The 18,713-nt window shown below is 40.5% G+C and overlaps 2 protein-coding genes across 2 annotated transcripts; one reads left to right on the top strand and one right to left on the bottom strand.

The window, feature by feature from the left end:
• Window positions 1-264: 264 nt before the first annotated feature.
• On the top strand, window positions 265-17,973 carry LOC310994527 (von Willebrand factor A domain-containing protein 7-like; the record flags this gene model as incomplete). The annotated part of the gene is made up of 18 exons (XM_083983251.1): window positions 265-482; window positions 7,247-7,436; window positions 8,159-8,295; window positions 8,390-8,534; window positions 8,653-8,746; window positions 8,931-9,059; window positions 12,528-12,714; window positions 12,815-12,984; window positions 13,564-13,676; window positions 13,771-13,887; window positions 13,977-14,150; window positions 14,243-14,375; window positions 14,490-14,642; window positions 14,792-14,884; window positions 15,878-16,149; window positions 16,272-16,405; window positions 17,290-17,449; window positions 17,593-17,973. The coding sequence occupies exons 2-18, from the start codon at window positions 7,254-7,256 to the stop codon at window positions 17,971-17,973; spliced, it is 2,775 nt and encodes a 924-aa protein (XP_083839377.1). The 5' UTR covers window positions 265-482; window positions 7,247-7,253.
• Window positions 2,241-3,578, bottom strand: LOC310993915 (prostaglandin D2 receptor 2-like; the record flags this gene model as incomplete). Its single annotated transcript, XM_083982393.1, has 1 exon — window positions 2,241-3,578. One exon carries the CDS (start codon window positions 3,576-3,578, stop codon window positions 2,241-2,243), a length of 1,338 nt encoding a protein of 445 aa, XP_083838519.1.
• Window positions 17,974-18,713: the final 740 nt, after the last annotated feature.

Here is an 18,713-nt window from a genome sequence, read left to right as displayed (position 1 = left end):
TATATATATATATATATATATATATATATATAATACAAATACACAGGCTATACAATACAAATGTCCTCAGTAGAGAATCAAACTGTGGAATGTGCAATTCATATGTGCCCACATCTACTGATTCTTGAGTAATCAGTATGTGCACTTTTATGAAGTTCTGTCGAAGTGCAGAGCTTAGGCAAACCAGATGTGTGGTAAGATACTAACTTCCTCACACCCACTTCCTTTTAGAGCTATCAGAGCAGCAAATTCTCATGTGTTTAAATGTGCGGTAACAAAACAGGAAAGCATTCTTATCAACACTGACATATAAAAGAGTTTCTTGCCGTCAGGTTGATTATATGAAAAGAAAGAGTTAAAGAGTTGAAGGCGTGGCAGCTCTTGAAACCATCCCCATCCACTTTTCAACAGAAAACAACATCTTATCTATCCGGATTCCCTCACGAGTTAGAGCCAAAGCATCTGTTGTTGGAAATCCAGGGGTAAGTACAACACCCAACCTATTTATAAAAGATTCATACTCTAACCACAGCTACAGATCAAGGGATTCATAACTAAGACAACTAACACAGTTATAGATGATCTAAAGCTTTATTCGAGCCTTTTTCAGCACTAGTAAAAAAACATTACAACAGTTTTAAAACACTCCATTACACATTTACTAAAGTTATACAGTTATGTACCTTACACTTTTCTCCACTGCATTGCTTCTAAAGCAAGAGTCACAAACCTCTCTTTAATCTGTTGCCTTACTCATTTTAAATATTTAGTGCAAAGGGCAACTGCTAAAATTGATGTGGCATGGCAAAAAATGCATCACACATTGAGAGACATTAATTTTCTATGCCACCTATCCATGTAGGGTCACTTATGCACGATGTATCACTAACACTACCTGTACCAACATGTTCTCTCCTACCTCCTGCAAGCCAAGTTGTATTTTTTTGGACCAGCTGCCTTGTGTGTTGGCCTCTTCTCATCTGGCTCGTAACATTCCGTTATTATCTCAGAGCGTGGTGAATGTGCAGGTCACAACTTGTCCACGAGAGCGTTTTGGAGTTGTTGGATTGTGTGTTTGATGAGGGAAACCAAGAAATTCCATGAGCCTCCGTAGCGTAGCATTGAGTAGCTTGTGGCTCTGCTCTGCCGTTCTAAAAATAACCTGCTCTGACAATTAAGTGTAACAAACTAAACCCCCAAACTACAGGGATTATGGCAATGGGCCAATTTGCCAAAATATTGAACTATCCCTTTAGGTCTTTGTAGTTTTCTTGCAGGATTAATGTTTCCTTTAGATTCTCCCAATTGCATAGAAATGAACTGCAATGAACGGATAGAGAAAGACATGTATTAGGGCTGAATGGTTGAGAGGAAAAGTGAAACTCAGTCTGACCTGTTTAATACTGCAGTATCTTTATGCCCTGGATCTTCTCTCTCTAATATTCTCTCCAAATTACAACTATGTCCATGGTAATCTCACATTGCTGAGGCTGGCAGTACTACCGAGCCCAGACGTGCCTGCGTGTCTGTGTGTTTGTCCAATTGAGTAATGAGACAGTCATTCAAATTTGATATCAGATATGACCAAATCCAATCACTCAGAAAGGTAGCCAGACATCCAGCAATTCAGATTTAAAGTGGTCCTAGATTACAGCCTGAAAAACACAACCCTACCATGTAGTTTCACATCTGCGTATGCAGTCAGTGCTATACTGCTCTCTGGTGGCCAGCTATTGCAGGGGACAAGCCCTCAGTTTCCAGTAGTGGTTGTCCTCACAGTTTATGGTGTGTTAACAATTAGCACTGTGTACTTGTATCCTTCCATCAGCGTTTGCATAAGATTTTCCTTTCTGATGTTTTATTCAAAAACATTTCAGTCATATACATTTAGAGAGCCATAAGTTGCCACACTACACAGAATTTCACTTGAAAATAAAGGAAGCAGATCATATAGTATGGTAAACATAATGTTGTTTAGAATTTGAAAAAACAGAAAGAAGAAAGTGATCTTCTGAAAGTGTGTACAAAAATTACTTTGCAATGCTTAAAGCTATACCACCAATAAAGCTAGATTGTATCAATGCATACAACTTTTTCCTGTCCCAGATATTGTGTGAAGCCACATATCTTATCTAATGCAGTAAGTCTAAGGCCTTCCTGTGAGTTAGTCTATGACTCCATATGTGTGTAGCCGAGAGCATAAGAACTCTTAAGCATGAAGTTGAAAATCCAGAACGACCTCATTTATGATCCACCTCATTTTTTGATTCAAGTTCAGTTTTCTGAATGTGAGAATCCTCAAGGTCTTCGGATGGGGAAGGTGGCTGGATGTCACGTAATCTACTGGGTGATAATGGACTCTTTGGTGACCCAGGTGTGGTCCCATCTCGACTGTTTCTCCTTCTAATATGAGCTCTTTTATTCTTTCCTGGGCCCATCATTAACGCCCCGTCCTCTTCTACCAGTGTAGCAAAAACTGATCCTAAACTCTGCCTTATTCTCACGCAGAAGTGTGGACAGCTAAAGGCGTACAGAATGGGGTTCAGCACTGGATTCAAGAATGCAATGGTTGTAGCTAGTGGAAGGCTGATCTCCACTAAATTTAGATTTTTTTTCCAGTACTGAGCCGACACTTCAATCATGCAGAAGATGTGATAAGGAGCCCAGCAAATTACAAATGCCGTTATCACAAATGTCACCATTTTGATGAAGCTCTGGGACAGCTGGCCCACATTGCTATGATTTGTTAAAGATGGATAGGAAGCCAGAGACTTTGTGGTTTTAGTGGTTTTAGTGGTCGCAGTTTCTGATCCTCTGTCTTTGTTTGACACGATCAGTGTATCAGTTTGTCTGATGGTGCTCTGCTTCCTCTTCATGCTTCTTTTCCTCAGTGTGAGACCTATTTTGATGTAGCTCCCAGCAATCACCACCAGGGGAAAGAGGAATGCTAGCAGCAACTTGGAGACAGCCGTGGCTGCATGCCTTACTTTGCAATCCCTCTCCAGAGTGGCTTGAGAGGATAAAATCAAGGCAAAATTGTGATAGCACAGATTCCCTCCATCCTGTTTCTTAGTAACTGAACGGAACAGAGTGTAAGGTAAGGTATTAATCGCTGCCCATAGCCAACCCAGTGCACACACCTTCCACGCTCCTGCCACTGATCGATGGTTCTGGCACCACACTGGCTTAACCACAAGAAGAAAGCGGTCCAGTGAAATAGCTGCCAGCAGGAAAGCTGACACAAACATGTTTAAAAAGAAGATGGAAGCTTGTATTTTGCAGAGTGGGTTCCCAAGCTCCCAGCTACTGGAGTGGTAAAGGTATGTGGTGAAAAAAGGGAGTGTCAGGGTGGCTAGGAAGTCAGACATGGCCAGGTTGAGCACCCAGACAGAGGCCACAGTGCGCTGCTTCAGGCGGAAGCCAATGACCCAGAGGATTAAGGCATTCTCCAAAATCCCCAGGCAGGAGAACAGACCATGGAGGCAAACTACTCCCCAGTTGACGTCTTTGCTGTTGTTGTGACTCTGCATGTCCTGTAGCAGGGGACAGAGGAGCTCTCCTCTGGTCGCGTTCAACATTGGTGCTCTGAAAAAAACAACCAAAAAGAAAAGTTGTAGCAGTTGTAACAGAGATCTCAACAGAACACTGATGCTCTCAAGTCTCTTCTTAGGGAAGCTTATTGGCTAAAGATGAAAGAAATAACAAAGACAGTGTCTCCTGGCATTGCTGCTGATGATGGTGATATGACAAGTTGCAGCCTGTAGACAGCGGACAAATCACCACTTTGTACGCACTGTGACTAAAGGAGAAAAGCATCATAGTCATGTAGGTCATTTAACAGTCATTTGCAAATCTGCTATGCTGCCAAAGAAACTGCAAAGAAAACTTTGGTTAAGCCAATTAAGCTGATAATTATGAGAATTAAAACAACAACAACCTTAAAAACTCAGCAACAAGAAAAGTGTTTAGAAAAACCAAAAGTCAGAAACCAACTAAGAAGGCCTGGTCATTAGCATTAATTCAATTTACAGTAAGCTTTGCAGCCAGTGCCACTGTAGCTGGTAAGCTGCCAGAATTGTGAAGGCAGACTTGCTGGGCTGCATACTTGGAGCAACTGACTGTTGCACTGTTTTTACTGCTGTAAGACCTGTTGCCTGAGAAGGTAAAAAAAACATGGCGGTCTTATTTCAAGACTCACAGCAATAAAGAATGAGATACGTTGGTGGGTATCTCAGTCAATAAAACTTCACCCATCCACTGACGGAAGTAATTATTAATGTAATTTTTTTGTTGTACTCTGGTGTTGGATGATATAATTGCATAAAACTGCGTTATCGTTTTGATATGCTTCAGAGTGAAATGCAAGCTGCTGTCATGTGGAACATCTACCATTTGGTCCATTTGTGTCCTTAAATTAAATGTTACCATTGTATTCTTGCATTCATTCAGGTCACTTTAACCTACTGCCGGGATGAGATAAACACAGGGAAGCGTCTACTCATGAACACAGTATCTAATCCAGTATCAATACACGGTGTTAGCTTGACTGTTCCCAATTAAAGTACAAACTGCATAGTAGCCTAATTTATCACAGGTTATTTTTGAGTAAACAGTGACAGGTGAATGCCTTGTGTGTCAGCACCCTTTAATTTAAAACTCAGATTTTGAATATAAACAATATGATAAACAGAGAGATAAGGGAAACAGTGGCCTGAAGGATTAAAGGTCACAACTGCTGGTCAAAACAAGCAGTGCTTTTTAATCATTACTTCCCTTTTTAGGTTACATTTCATGAACTCTGGGCTGTGTGGGAACTCAGTGGGCTGACTTAAGTGCCAAACCAGATGTACATAGTTTTGTAGCATTGCACTTGATGTAGGAATTCATGTTGTTTACTCAGTTAGTTTACTCAGTTGTAGCTGTTCTGCTGTTTTTGTGCTTTTGACATTTAATACACAGCAGATTTGTGTGCTCCTGTATAAATTATAGGCCTACATAGCTAATTATTTCATCTACCTATTTTAGAATGGAGGGTAAACAATATTGAAAATCCCTCCTAGTATAAAACTCCACACAGACCATAAAACACAATCAACATCTCCATAAAGCAACTCAACAGAGAAAAATAAAACAATAAAACCTTAATGAATGTAGGATTTATTGTAGAAGTGAAATTAAACGTCCATAACCAAATTATGAAACAACAATTATTTAAACAGTATTAGAGTTCTTTGTCACAACAAATTTTACTCTGAATTCCTAGAAATCATGATGTGATAGGAGAAGAGACAGTATCTCGTATCAAAATCATTTCTTAAGAACAGGGTAGAAATACAAAACTAACCCTGCTAGCACCTTTTGGAAGTATGTAACCCACACACTGTGACTTAAGTCCAAAGTTACTGTTGTTAATGTTTAAATGTCATATAAATAAAATAGAAAAAAATGTGAAAAAAGTAGGCCTACAACAAGAGCAAATATCCATAACATCAGATAGCATACTGAGATATCTATAGATGGTCATAGATAATGTGATCGTAATCACGTTCAATGATCAGGATGCTGTAAAATTGGTTAATTCACTAGTTCAAGTGACACTCACCTAGATGTTATGTTGCACACACAGAGGAGAATGAAAAGTCACAAATAATTCATAAATTCCCGTTTCTGCTCGCTCCGTCTTGTCACAGGCACTCATCTCTCCAGTTCTGCCACTCTTTACAGCTGTCATGGAGACACCTACTGAATCCCTGCCACGGCCACACCCCCATACAGACACACATTGACATACTTCCTTGTGCTCACCCCTAATTGCTTAGAATTATGATCAGTGAGTGCAAGTGTGAAGATGGAAGCAAATTTGACTCATATTCTCATTCAGACAGGGCAAAGGAAATATCATATGAAAAAGGTTTCTTTTTGTGTAACTGTGTACTGTGAACTGTGTAAAATAACAAGAAAATATGCAGTTACTGAAATGTGATACGTGTGACATCCTTTTATCTTGCATCACCATGCCAAGGCCAGACTCGTATGAACTCGTCCCCCTGACACCTCAGGCTTCCCTGTAATTTCCATGATGAAACACTACATTACTAAAGTGCTGTCTGTGTATGGCCAGACATATTTCTACACAGTCATAATCTGTGTCATTCACCCAAAACTTTCTGATTTCAACCAACGAGGGCAACAACAGGGAAATGTGTAAAAAAGAAAACAGCTTTGCCTCAGGGTTACACACATCTGTGCTGCCATCTGCTGGTGAACAATACCTAAAACACTTCCCCAGTAGGGTACAAAGGTATTGCAAGTTTTATGCCCTCCAACTGGATGAATTGGCCATTATCGCAAATCTCTCAAATCTGTTTTCCTACATACGGTATAAAAATGTTATCAGTGGCTGCAATATAACAGTTTCCCCCTGTTATCATGATCCCATTTTGTCAGCAACAATAAGATAGCATGTACCTTCAATGGAAAGTTATTTATTTATTAGATTACATATCAACCACTTGACACCAGGTTTTTTGCTATTGGTAGTAACAGGCAATGTATCTTCATGACAGGTAACTTGAACGAAAATTTGTAATTTGGCATAGGAAAAAAATAAATAAAAATAATGCAGTTCATTCATATTTGGATTGCAAATGAAACATTACAACAATGATTACAAAAAGCTTACATACCAATAAATAAAGAATTGTTCAATTTCAATTTTTTTCTGGATTCATGTGATATGAAATTGTTTACAGTGCCATATGTGTGATATACATTTGGTGTAAGTGAAAATATTCCAGTTGAAGTTTCCCTTAGAACTATTAGACAGACAAGTTTTCATACATTTTGTTTTTAGTTTTTGCACTTAACACCCCACCTGTAAAAAGGACAACAAAAGCCCTCAATAATGTATTTGTTTTGGAGTTTGACTGGGTTTAAAAAAGAAAATCTCGTTCTCACCTGGATATTCATCAGAATTCAACAAATGTCAAAAAATCAGTCCGTGCTGTATTTAGCCAGTTTTCTCTTATCTCCTCGTTTTCATATTCTACATTTTGTGAAAATTGTCATGTATGAGTTTGATCCTGAGCATTTCCTTCCTACATATTATTTACCCTAAAACAGACTGACACCATTAAAAATGATTTTTGACTGTTTTCGTGCACAAAACAATTAACCAGCTGAATTGAAAAAAAGATGAACAGTGATGTTCCTGATAATTAATAATGTGTAATTTCCTCCCCAGTAGATTCATCATGACTTCAGTGACTGGGTTGGCACTGCTGGGCTTGGCCTTGTTTGCCGGACCCACCGTGGCCTTCATCCCAAACGGGGCTGGGGTGTGTCATGACAGCATTACTGAAACAGCTCTGCTGCAGAAAGTGACTGAGACATGTCGGGCAGTGGCTAAGAAAGCTGGTCATGAGTTCATACCCATGGTAGGTTTGATGGTAAAACCTCTTTTCCAACTTTCACTTCGTAATTGTTCCCTATAGCTGCAGCTGCAGCTGCTGCAGTTCAAACACGCCATGACGCGGTGTATCAGGCGGCCAAGTGACAGGCAGCTTATTTCTCCCGTGTGATATCAAGAAAATAAGACCAAAACCAATAGTCGAAATTGAGTTTTATCAATCAATCAATCAATTGGAGATCACTTTATCTCCCAGCTGTAGCTGCAGCACAATGGTAGCCTGTTGCCTAACTGGCAACCAAAACATAAACATGATTTGCAGGCTGCAAATACAATTTTTAAATATGAATATTATTGTTGTCAGTGAGATCAGTATTTCAAATTAATGTGAATCCTTAGTCTCGTTACATATTGAGGTTTTTTATGATTACTTCCTGTACATTTCTTACATACAGCTCCTTTAATTAAAAAAACATGAAACTTCATGACTTAGCTGTAGAGTATGCTAACAAGAAGAAGAGCAAATAATTTAATTCAAAATCAACTTATCAAACTACTGCTACTGAAACAATGAGAGGGATTTTGTTAGGATAGCTGTTCTCCCCTGTGACTGGACTTGATGCCAAAGGAAGTTAGTGCTCCAAAAGTAGTGGAGACTTTTTGTACAACAGCAATACCAGGTTCCATGGGCTGTTTTGCCATTTCCATATGCGATTATTCTCAATGAAAACTGTTTTTATCTGTCCACAGGGTTCATCTCCTGAGGAGTTGGTGCAGGCCTGTCTGGGACCCACAGCTACAGGAGAGGTGTCAGGTGCCAAATTTCACTCTGCTCTTCAAGAAATCTACACTCAGAATGGACTGGTGGATCGTGACTTTGTCAACAGGTGGGAAAAAGACTAAACAACAGTTATTAAAAAGCAGATATTTGGCCATACACTCATTAAGTTATATATTAAATACTTGTGAAAATTCTGTCAGTGCTCCACACCACTTCAACTCAGAGGAGTTCCTCCAGGGACGTAGCCTAATCACACAGGGGATGGTAGCCATTAAGGCTAACATTCGTAAGGAGAACTTCCAGGCTGCCAGAGAAACACTGGGCAGAGTCCTTCATACTCTACAGGTGAGAGCGCAACTAGGCACATAGAGGGAAAGATGAAATATGAGAAAGCAATTAGTGATGAGTTAATAAGTGAAAATAGAGACTAAATAGATCTGTGTGTGTTTCCATGTGTTTTCAGGATTTCTACAGCCACAGTAACTGGGTGGAGCTGGGATACACTCAGCCATATATCAACCTCATTCACCAATCTCTACCACTGGAAAACCTGGCTGGTGTGTGTGTGTCTGAGCATAATGTCTAGACATTCAATATATTCAAAGATTCAATGAACCTTGAATATATTGAATGAATCTATAATGTCAGATGTACTCCGAACAGCAAATGAGAAGTTATGAAAGACTTGTGAGTCAAAATGCACTGTTCATCCTGTATCATGTTCACACTTTGATTGTGTAGATTTCGACACTCCCACCTGCAGTGACTGTGCCAGTGGAACATGTCCCAATCCCATCCTCCCCAACATCCTGAAAGAGAAGAAGCTCACATCAGGCTACATGAGTATCTTCTCTCCTGCCAAACCTAAAGGTATCAGTAACAAACAGGGCCATATTTGTATGTAAACTGTGTAACCTCTGCTACTATGGGTCTCTCAATTAACAATAACAATGATGCCATTTGATGACATCATGGCATAGTGTGAGACCATGAAAGTTGTTTCCACCACCATTGCTGTAAGACTCAGTGTATATGGTAAAAACACTTAAAGTAGTTTCCCATTTAACATCAATTTCCAATTTAACATTTCCCATTTAAAATAAAAAAACATATTGTCTTTTTTAAACTGCTACAAATATATGATTATCCATGTTAGTCAACATTTTATGGGATTTGCATTACTTGAAAAACCAACAGAAGAAATACGATCAACTTATGCAGTAAGTGACTTTCTGTAGTGTCAAGCAGGTTAAAGAAATATATTTTATATCATTAGATTACTGATGTGTGTAAGACTGCATGTGGACTTAAAACAGAAGTAAGCTGAATTTTTGTGTTAATATAAGTCTTAAAGCAGAAGTAAGTGATATATTTGTGTTAATATAAGTCTTAAATAGTTATATCTTCCGACAGCAATCACTTACATAGAGTGTTTGGACCGAAACACAGGTCTCTCAGTCACTCTGCTCTGCTCTGAGCCGAGGAGAAAACATTTATCGTATCCTACAGTTTTTATCCAATGAGGAGAGAGAACGGCATGCAGGGCTGTGTGTGCAGCCAAGGGACGCCGTGAATGTGGCGACGTAGGGACGAGGACTGTTATGGTGCGTTCAAGGAAACTCGTAACTCGTGTTTTTCCGACCTGTGAAGTCATACCAGTTCAATCTGGTACGAGTTCACGGGTCGAAAGTTACGAGTGGCCGTTATAGTGCACTTTCACAGGTAAAACAGGTCGGAAAAACACAAGTGCTCTATGGCAAAATTTCCAACATACTTCTCTGACAGTGGGAAAACATTTACTGATCCACTTGAGATTGCCTGTAAGTTCAATGATTTCTTTGTAAATGTAGGTGCCTCTCTTGCTAAAAAAATTAAAAACCCAGGTGGTAGCCCCCTGGACCATATTGATGGTTGTTTTCCCCCTTTTGAGCATTTTGATCGTCCTAAGAGCAGCGAGATCCAAGATTTAATTGACAAGATGAAACCAACTGCTGCAGGACATGATGAAGTTAGAACAACTCTTGTGAAAGAGATCAAAACCATTATTATAAATCCATTAACATTTATATTCTCCTTATCTTTAGAAACAGGTGTAGTACCGAATGATCTCAAAGTAGCAAAAGTCATCCCTGTTTTCAAGTCAGACGACCCAAGTACATTCACTAACTATCGCCCAATTTCAATATTACCCTGTTTGTCAAAAATCCTTGAAAAATTAGTCTACAAAAGGATTTTGCACCATATAAATACAAATAATATACTATACAACCATCAATATGGCTTCCGTAAAAATCACTCTGCATACATGGCTCTATTAGATCTTGTTGATAAGATTTCTACAGCATTGGATAACAATGAATATGCTATAGGAATCTTCCTTGACCTGTCAAAAGCTTTTGATACGGTCAACCACGCCATACTATTGTCAAAGCTACACAGATATGGTTTTCAGGGTAATGTCTTCCTATGGTTAAAAAGTTATATTACTGACAGACAACAATATGTATATGTAAACAATTGTAAGTCCAACATTGCTACGTTGACATGTGGTGTGGCCCAAGGCTCAGTACTTGGCCCTTTACTATTTTTACTTTATATCAATGACCTAGCATCAGTATCAAATACCATTTTTCCCATCTTATTTGCGGATGATACAAACTTTGTTCTTTCCAGCAAGCACTTTAAAACTCTAATAAATGAGGCCAACACTGGCCTCCTAGCCTTTTCCAAATGGTTCAAATTAAATAAACTATCCATAAATATTAAAAAAACGAATTTTATCCTATTTTCAGGTAGAAAAAAGTGTGATCCGAAAGAAGCAAAGCTCTTAATCGAGGGAATTGAAATCAATAGAGTATCCTCTGCTCGCTTTCTAGGTGTCACAGTGGATGAACAATGTAACTGGAAAGAACGAATTGATTGTGTTGCAAAAAAAGTATCAAAATCTGTAGGAATCATTAGAAAAATCAGTTCATTCCTCAACAGATCCACCTTACTTACATTATACTACAGTTTAATATATCCATATCTAACATACTGCAATCTTGTCTGGGCTAACACCTATCCTACCAATCTCCATAAGCTCCATCTACTTCAGAAACGCTTCGTTAGAACCGCCACAAACTCAAATTTCAGAGCTCCATCCTCCCCACTATTTGCCAAATTGAAAATCTCAACCATATTTGATATTAATATCTTGCAAATCAGTATCTTCATTTACAAAGCAATGCACCAAAGTTTTTGTTTATTTATTTATTTAGTGCTGTTATCATCACTACTACTTTTATTTTTACTACCAACATATTCCCTGTTCTTTTTCATCTTTTTCCTTCCTTTCTTTTTTAATTTTATTTTCTATCTATACCTTGCACAAGGTATGCGATTATTATTTCTTGACTGTGCTTCAATTATGTGTTAGATCAAGGTGAGGTCATGTTATAAGCCTTTCAGGTTTCAGACCTCACCTGCACATTTATTTTTCATATCTTTCTTACTAGTAAGAGAGATAAGTAAATGTTTTGTTTTATTTTTTATGTGCAAATAAATAAAAGTCTAAAAAAAAGTGGGTTGCCTGAAACGCTACAAAGTCGTAAGTTGTGACTTGAAGCTGTAATTTACGGTTTCAAAAGCCTACCTGGAACGCAGCATTAGCCAAAACGACCGGATCGCTTACTTCTGCTTTAAATAGTTATATCTTCCGACGGCAATCACTTACATAGAGTGTTTGGTCTGAAACACGGGTCTCACAGTCACTCTGCTCTGCTGTAAGCCGAGGAGAAAACTTTCCTTGTATCCTACAAGTTTTATCCAATGAGGAGAGAGAACGGCATGAAGGGCTGTGTGTGCAGCCAAGGGATGCGCGTGAATGTGGTGACGTAGGAATAGATCCATGACGAGTGCGGGGGCTGCTAACTCCATCGGCTGACAAGAAGTTATGGTGCGTTCAAGGCAACCCGTAACTCGTGTTTTTCCGACCTGTGAAGTCGTACCAGTTCGATCTGGTATGAGTTCACGGGTCGGAAGTTACGAGTGGCCGTTATAGTGCACTTTCACAGGCAACAGGTCGGAGAAACGCGAGTTACGGGTTGCCTGGAACGCTACAAAGTCGTAAGTCGTGACTTGAAGCCGTAACTTACGGTTTCAAAAGCCTGCCTGGAACGCAGCATTAGCCAAAACGACCGGATCGCTTACTTCTGCTTTAAATAATTATTTGATATCAGCATTTTCCATCTCAAATCATGTTAATTTACACAATTTTTTTTTGTAAATCAAAAGGTGCAAATATAATCTAATTTAAAAAATGACCCAGTTTGAGCTGCCCCCTCTGTCCTCTGCCAGGTAAATGCAGCCATGGAGGTGAGACTGACCTGACTAGCTCAGAGATTCCTCGTGGTGGCATCAGCAAAGATGAGCGTCGCTCTGACAATTCGGCTTTCCATGATGCTGCTGTGACTGCAGCCACCGCTGCAAGTCTACAGCTACTGGAGGACATCCGCTCAGCTGCTGGTAACAATGACTTTCTGAGGTATGACGGCCAGATGGGAAAAATACCTACTTGCTGTACTGGACTTGCTGTGTCTGAAAATTGATGGGGTCAAGTAACAGTTCTTTTTTTTCTCTCCCAGAATGATGGGTATTGCTCGCTCATCTGTTGTGTGCTTTGTTATTGACACCACTGGCAGTATGTCTGATGACATTGTTGAAGCCAGGAGTGTTGTTTACGAAATAATTGACAGCAAAAAAGGAACACAAGATGAGCCCTCTGAGTACATCCTGGTGCCCTTCAATGACCCCGGTATGAACCATTGTACTACCAGTCATGTATAGGAAATCATTAGTACTTTGACAGTTGAATAATGCCATAGCATGTTATTAATTCTCGTTGAGATGAGAAACAAATGCACACCATAGTTCTTGTAGAGGTGTTGGTGATGGAATATGTAAGGAAGGAAAGATAAATGGTGCACACTCAGCTCCAAGTCTTACCAGAGCTGAGGTAGAGGTGTCAAGGATGACGTCTGTTGCCTGGGGCAGCTGTGCCTTGGTCACCTGGATGGCCTGGCCTCCAGAGGCCTGGGCCAAATCCTTGTAGTCATCAAAACTAGCACTTTGGAAACAAGGATTTGGAAATTTATTTGACAACGTTTCGGCCAGTACGTTGTCAAATGAATTTCTTACACTTGTGTGTGCGGCATTTCTCTTTCCTTCCATATATTTAATTCTCCACAGCAGAGTTGTTTCACTGTAGCCTATTGTAAATACATTCTAAAATATATAAGGCAAATTGTGTTACTGTGAATTTACTGCACACAGTCACAGTGGTTCTGTAGAATTAAAAGTGAGAAAAACGTTTTTTTTTTGTTTGTTTATGTAGAATTTGGTCCAATGACCAGGACAACAGCCCCTGACAAGATGAAAACAGAAATCTCTAAACTCAAAGCAAATGGAGGGGGAGATGCACCTGAGATGAGTCTGTCAGGACTTCAGGTAAACCAGTATGATACTGTCATATTGTAAGTGGAATGGTTGTTGAGATATTTTTATGGTTGATTAAAGACCATGGTGATCCTTGTTTCCACAGCTGGCTCTCACTGGTGCCCCAGGCTCCTCCCACATCTTTGTTTTCACTGATGCCACAGCCAAAGACATCGCCCTCAAAGACACCATTTTTGCTCTCATCAGGAGCACCAAGTCAATTGTAAATACTGATCAACACCAGTGATTATCTATGTCCACTCAATTTGTTTATGTATATATAACTTTAACAGATCAAACTAATTTCCACAGGTGTCATTCTTCATAACCGATCCCACAGCAAGGCGTCGTCGTTCCCTCCAAAGAGCTAGCTTTGATGACTACAAGGATCTGGCTCTGGCCTCTGGAGGCCAGGCCATCCAGGTGACCAAGGCACAGCTGCCTCAGGCAACAGACGTCATCCTTGACACCTCTACCTCAGCTCTGGTAAGACTCAGCAGGTGTTTGGTGGTTGGACCAGTTTGAAGAATCAAAAGTGTTCTTCTCTTGCTCTCTAACCCCGACCTTCACTGCATTAGGTTACAGTTCTTCAGCGAGCAAGGAACCCTGGGAAGGAGGAGACCTTCTCCTTTGTGCTGGATGAATCTCTTCACAATGTCACCATATACATCACAGGAACATCCATTACTTTCACACTGACCAACCCTGCAGGTAGCAGTCCAGTCTCGAAGCAATGTTTTAAAAATGTGTTTAAGTCTTTCCATCTTTCTTATACATAGACTCTTGTCTCTTTATGATGAATAATACATGGTTAAAAACATCCAGGTGTGAGCCAGAGCAACACTGAGGCCACTGGTAAACTGGGAACCATTCAGACAGTGGGCAACCTGAGAAGAATTCGTCTCAATGCTGACAAGCAGACAGGAATGTGGAAGATCAACATTAAGTCCACCCAACCATTCACTCTTAAAGTCACAGGTCAGACACTGTACATGTATTAATTAGACAGGAACTTCCTGTTCAAACAAGCTGTTGACATTGCATCCTCTTGTCCTTGGCTTGATCTGTACAAACTGCACATTTATTCTCTCTACAGTCACAATATCAGTGTGTGCTTGTGTTTCCAGGTCAGAGTACCATTACATTTATCTATGACTTTGTGGAAAGCTTCAAGGGACCTCACCCAGGATTTGCAGTGATTAGTGGGCGTCCAAAAGCAGGTACTATAATAATCAGTTTCAGTGTTTCAGGTCAGATGTAGGCTACATTTGATATTTTCTGGACATGTCCTCCAAATTTTGCTTTGCTGTTTACACAATATTTCATTTCAGAATGTTAAACATCCAAGTTAGCAGAGGTGGGTAGTAAACGCGCTACATTTTCTCTGTTACATTTACTTGAGTAACTTTTTGGAAAACGGTACTTGTAAGAGTAGTTTTAATGCAGCATACATTCCATACATTTTTACTTTTACTTGAGTACTTCTGTGAAGAAGTGGTACTTTTACATTGAGCAACATTCCGCTTGCTACTTGCTACTAATTTTTATCGATCCAATGCACAGTCTGTTTGTTTGTTTTGACGAAGATACTTCCAACAGAGGCGCTGTCACATGACTGCGTTTCACCAATTAAATGTAACCACAACAACGTTTGACTATGTTTCACCAATCAGACAGAGCCAAGCAGTCACATGACCCCACACAAAATCTCTGCGGTAAACAGGGCGGCCACTCAGATTTGAGAAAACACACTGCGGTTAGTAGATGTGTTCTGACTGTGAATAGGATGATGTCAGCACTGTTATGTGAGGGATGATGCCTGTCACTGTCCGATTTGCATCCCTGCCTAATTTGTGTAACAGTTAAACAGACTATTGCTTTAAAAAAAACAAAAAACTTTCTCAGTATTTTAAATTTACAGAACTTTAAGCAGACGTACGCAAATCGGGCAGAGCCCTAATGAAGTTTGTCCAAGTGGAGTTGCCGTACGCAGCTGTCCAAGATGGCGGCCCGTTCATGCATGAGCAAACTTGCCGATACCCAAATTGGGCAGCGACGCAAATCAGGCAGTGACAGTGCCTGTATAGTATTGATTGGTTTTGCATACAACAACATATTTAAGTAATTGTGCATGGCCCATGCAAGAGATGATCTTTGAATGAATTTTACACTCATTCCTGTCCCTACTTTTCTTCTCTTCTCTGGAAACCCAGGCCAGCCAGCTTCCTTGAGGGTCAGAGTAATGGGAAGTAGAGGTCCGTCCTCAATGACTGTTGGAAGCTTTGGCCTCGTGGCTGTATCTGGTCCTGAAACTATGAGCAATAGCACAGTGACTGACATGGGTAGGGGATCTTTTCTGGTGACTGTTGACACGGTCCCTGAAGGAGAGTTTGTTGTCATTCTGAAAGGAACAGACAAAGTGTCAAACACTGAATTTCAGAGGCAGTCTACCACCCAGATGTCAGTCTCCAAAGTGAATATCCAGGTCTGTATCTACATAAGGGAATATAATGAAGATTTTCAGCATTGTCTTTTTGAAGTATAAGAAAAACATTTCTCTTCTTCACCTTTTTCTTTCCCTTGTTCTTTCTTCCAATTTCTCTTCAGGCTGTGGTGGACCACAGTGTGGAGCCAGGACAGGAATTCAGGCTCCCCTTTAGTGTAATGACCCAGGGCTCTGGTGGTCAGTACCAAATCAGTGCTAGAAATGACAGAAACTTCCCCATGAAATACCCAGAAAGGTGAGAAGCAACTAAAAATAATATTCACAACTGCTTTGTTCCGATTCAGCAACCAAACCGATACAATTGTTGCATTCTGTTTTGGGGGCCACTTGTATTTACACACAGTAGCAGTTCCAAACGGTCCAAAGTTGTAAACAAATGCCATGCACTAACAAACTCTTCTCTTATTGATCAGAAATTAAAAATAAATAAATAAAATCCATGAAGGAGAGGTCTCAACAGGGTTGAAAATTGAAATCCGACATGGTCTGAACCACGGTTGAAGCTCAGACCCGACCGAATCCGAGTCCTTTGTCTAGCCTATATTTTTGGCCCTAATCCGACCCGAACACGGCAAAAAAAAAAAAAAAGAAGAAGCCGACTGGAGTGATCCCAGACCAGAACTCGGCCTGAATTAGCGTGTCTGGTGTGGGAAAATACTACCTCTCACAGAGCAGATGCTCTTTGAATGCCTTTCTGTATTACCTTTATTACAACTGAAGGCTGTAAATGTGTGCTAGTGTACCTGGAGTGTGTGTGGAGGACATGTTTGCCTAATATTTCTCATGCACTGTTAAACATGGCACAAAATTACTTCTTTTTTTTTCTGGGAGAGCATGATAAGGGGGTCCACAGAAAGAATAGCCCAGGGGCCCATGCCTCATCCTCCACTGCCCATGGGTACTCAGTATGCTATGTTGAACCCACAGTGGGTAAAATTTGAACCCCATCCAGTGTGTTGGGCTGTATAACCTGAGTGGAGTAAATTTGGAACTCATTTGGAATAAAGGTTGTAGGCTATTACAGATACTGCACGCTTTCAATTTTCAATCTAATCAAATTTGTGAATTGTACACAGTTACTGTTACTAAGAAGGGTAATTTGTTCTGTTCTCTTGACAGCATCACCCTGACAACCGGATTATATTCTAATAATTCATTGACCATTACGCCACCTGCCAACACACCATCAGGCACTGATGTCACTCTGACTTTGGAAGCCAAGTCGTCCAGTGGCGCCGACACCAATTACGTTGTTCTGAGAATGTCTGTTGTTACAAAGGTAACCAGTTACATCCTACACACTGCTGGAAGGAGTGAAATAAAGTTTTTGGACATTCCAAGTTATACAAGTATCATACATAACTAAAGTTCCCTTGATGATCCCTAGATGTATCCCTTTGCTTTTTTCTGTTCTCTTTCCAGATTACAGATTTTGTTCCTCCTTTGTGTGAAGTGGTGAGTGTGCTGGCTGATGATTGCCCTCACGATGTGTCTCAGTGTGGACCTTTCCAGTGGGAGCTCTCGGCCAACCTTACTGATGGAAACGGCACTGGGATTGAGAGAATCTCGCTGCAACAGGGTGATGGAACCCTCTCATACACATCTCTGAGTGTTCCTGGTGTCCAGGCGAAATACAATGCCTCCTGCTGCTCTCAGATTGTTGAGTTTGTAGCTGTGGATAAAGTTGGCAATGTGGGAAAATGCTACCAATCAATTGTTCGTTCAGGTGGCCCACCTGCCTCAACTCTGTCATTGTCACTGTTGCTTTGCCTGCTAGTGTCTGCTTTTGTAATGCAACCTTGAATGTAGCACCAGGCACAGTGTTAATAATGCTAAATTACTCAGAACAATGTGGTCATCATAACAACTGTGGTGATGGTCATCTTACAGCAGAAGTAAGCGGAATGTTTGTGTTAATATAAGTCTTAAATAGTTATATCTTCCGACAGCAATCATATAGAGTGTTTGGTCCGAAACACGGGTCTGTCAGTCACTCTGCTCTGCTGTAAGCCGAGGAGAAAACGTTCCTTGTATCCTACAACCTTTATCCAATGAGGAGAGAGAACGGCATAAAGGGGCGGTCCTCTCTGTGTGTGCAGCCAAGGGATGCTCGTGAATGTGGTGACGTAGGGACGAGGGCGGGGACTGCTAACTCCATCGGCTGACAAGAAGTTAGCCAAAACGACCGGATCGCTTACTTCTGCTTTAAGGCCAGATGTCCAGTTTAAAATGTGAGCACTGATTAACAACAAATTTACTTAAAGCAGAAGTAAGCGATCCGGTCGTTTTGGCTAATGCTGCGTTCCAGGCAGGCTTTTGAAACCGTAAATTACAGCTTCAAGTCACAACTTACGATTTTGTAGCGTTCCAGGCAACCCACTCGTGTTATTCCGACCTGTTTTACCTGTGAAAGTCACTATAACGGCCACTCGTAACTTCCGACCCGTGAACTCGCACCAGATCGAACTGGTACGACTTCACAGGTCGGAAAAACACGAGTTACGAGTTTCCTTGAACGCACCATAACAACCTTCGTCCCTACG

The sequence above is a fragment of the Trachurus trachurus genome, assembly GCF_905171665.1.
Source record: "Trachurus trachurus genome assembly, chromosome: 1".
NCBI classification, from domain to species: Eukaryota; Metazoa; Chordata; class Actinopteri; order Carangiformes; family Carangidae; genus Trachurus; species Trachurus trachurus.
This window is presented reverse-complemented; position numbering and strand designations above follow the sequence as displayed.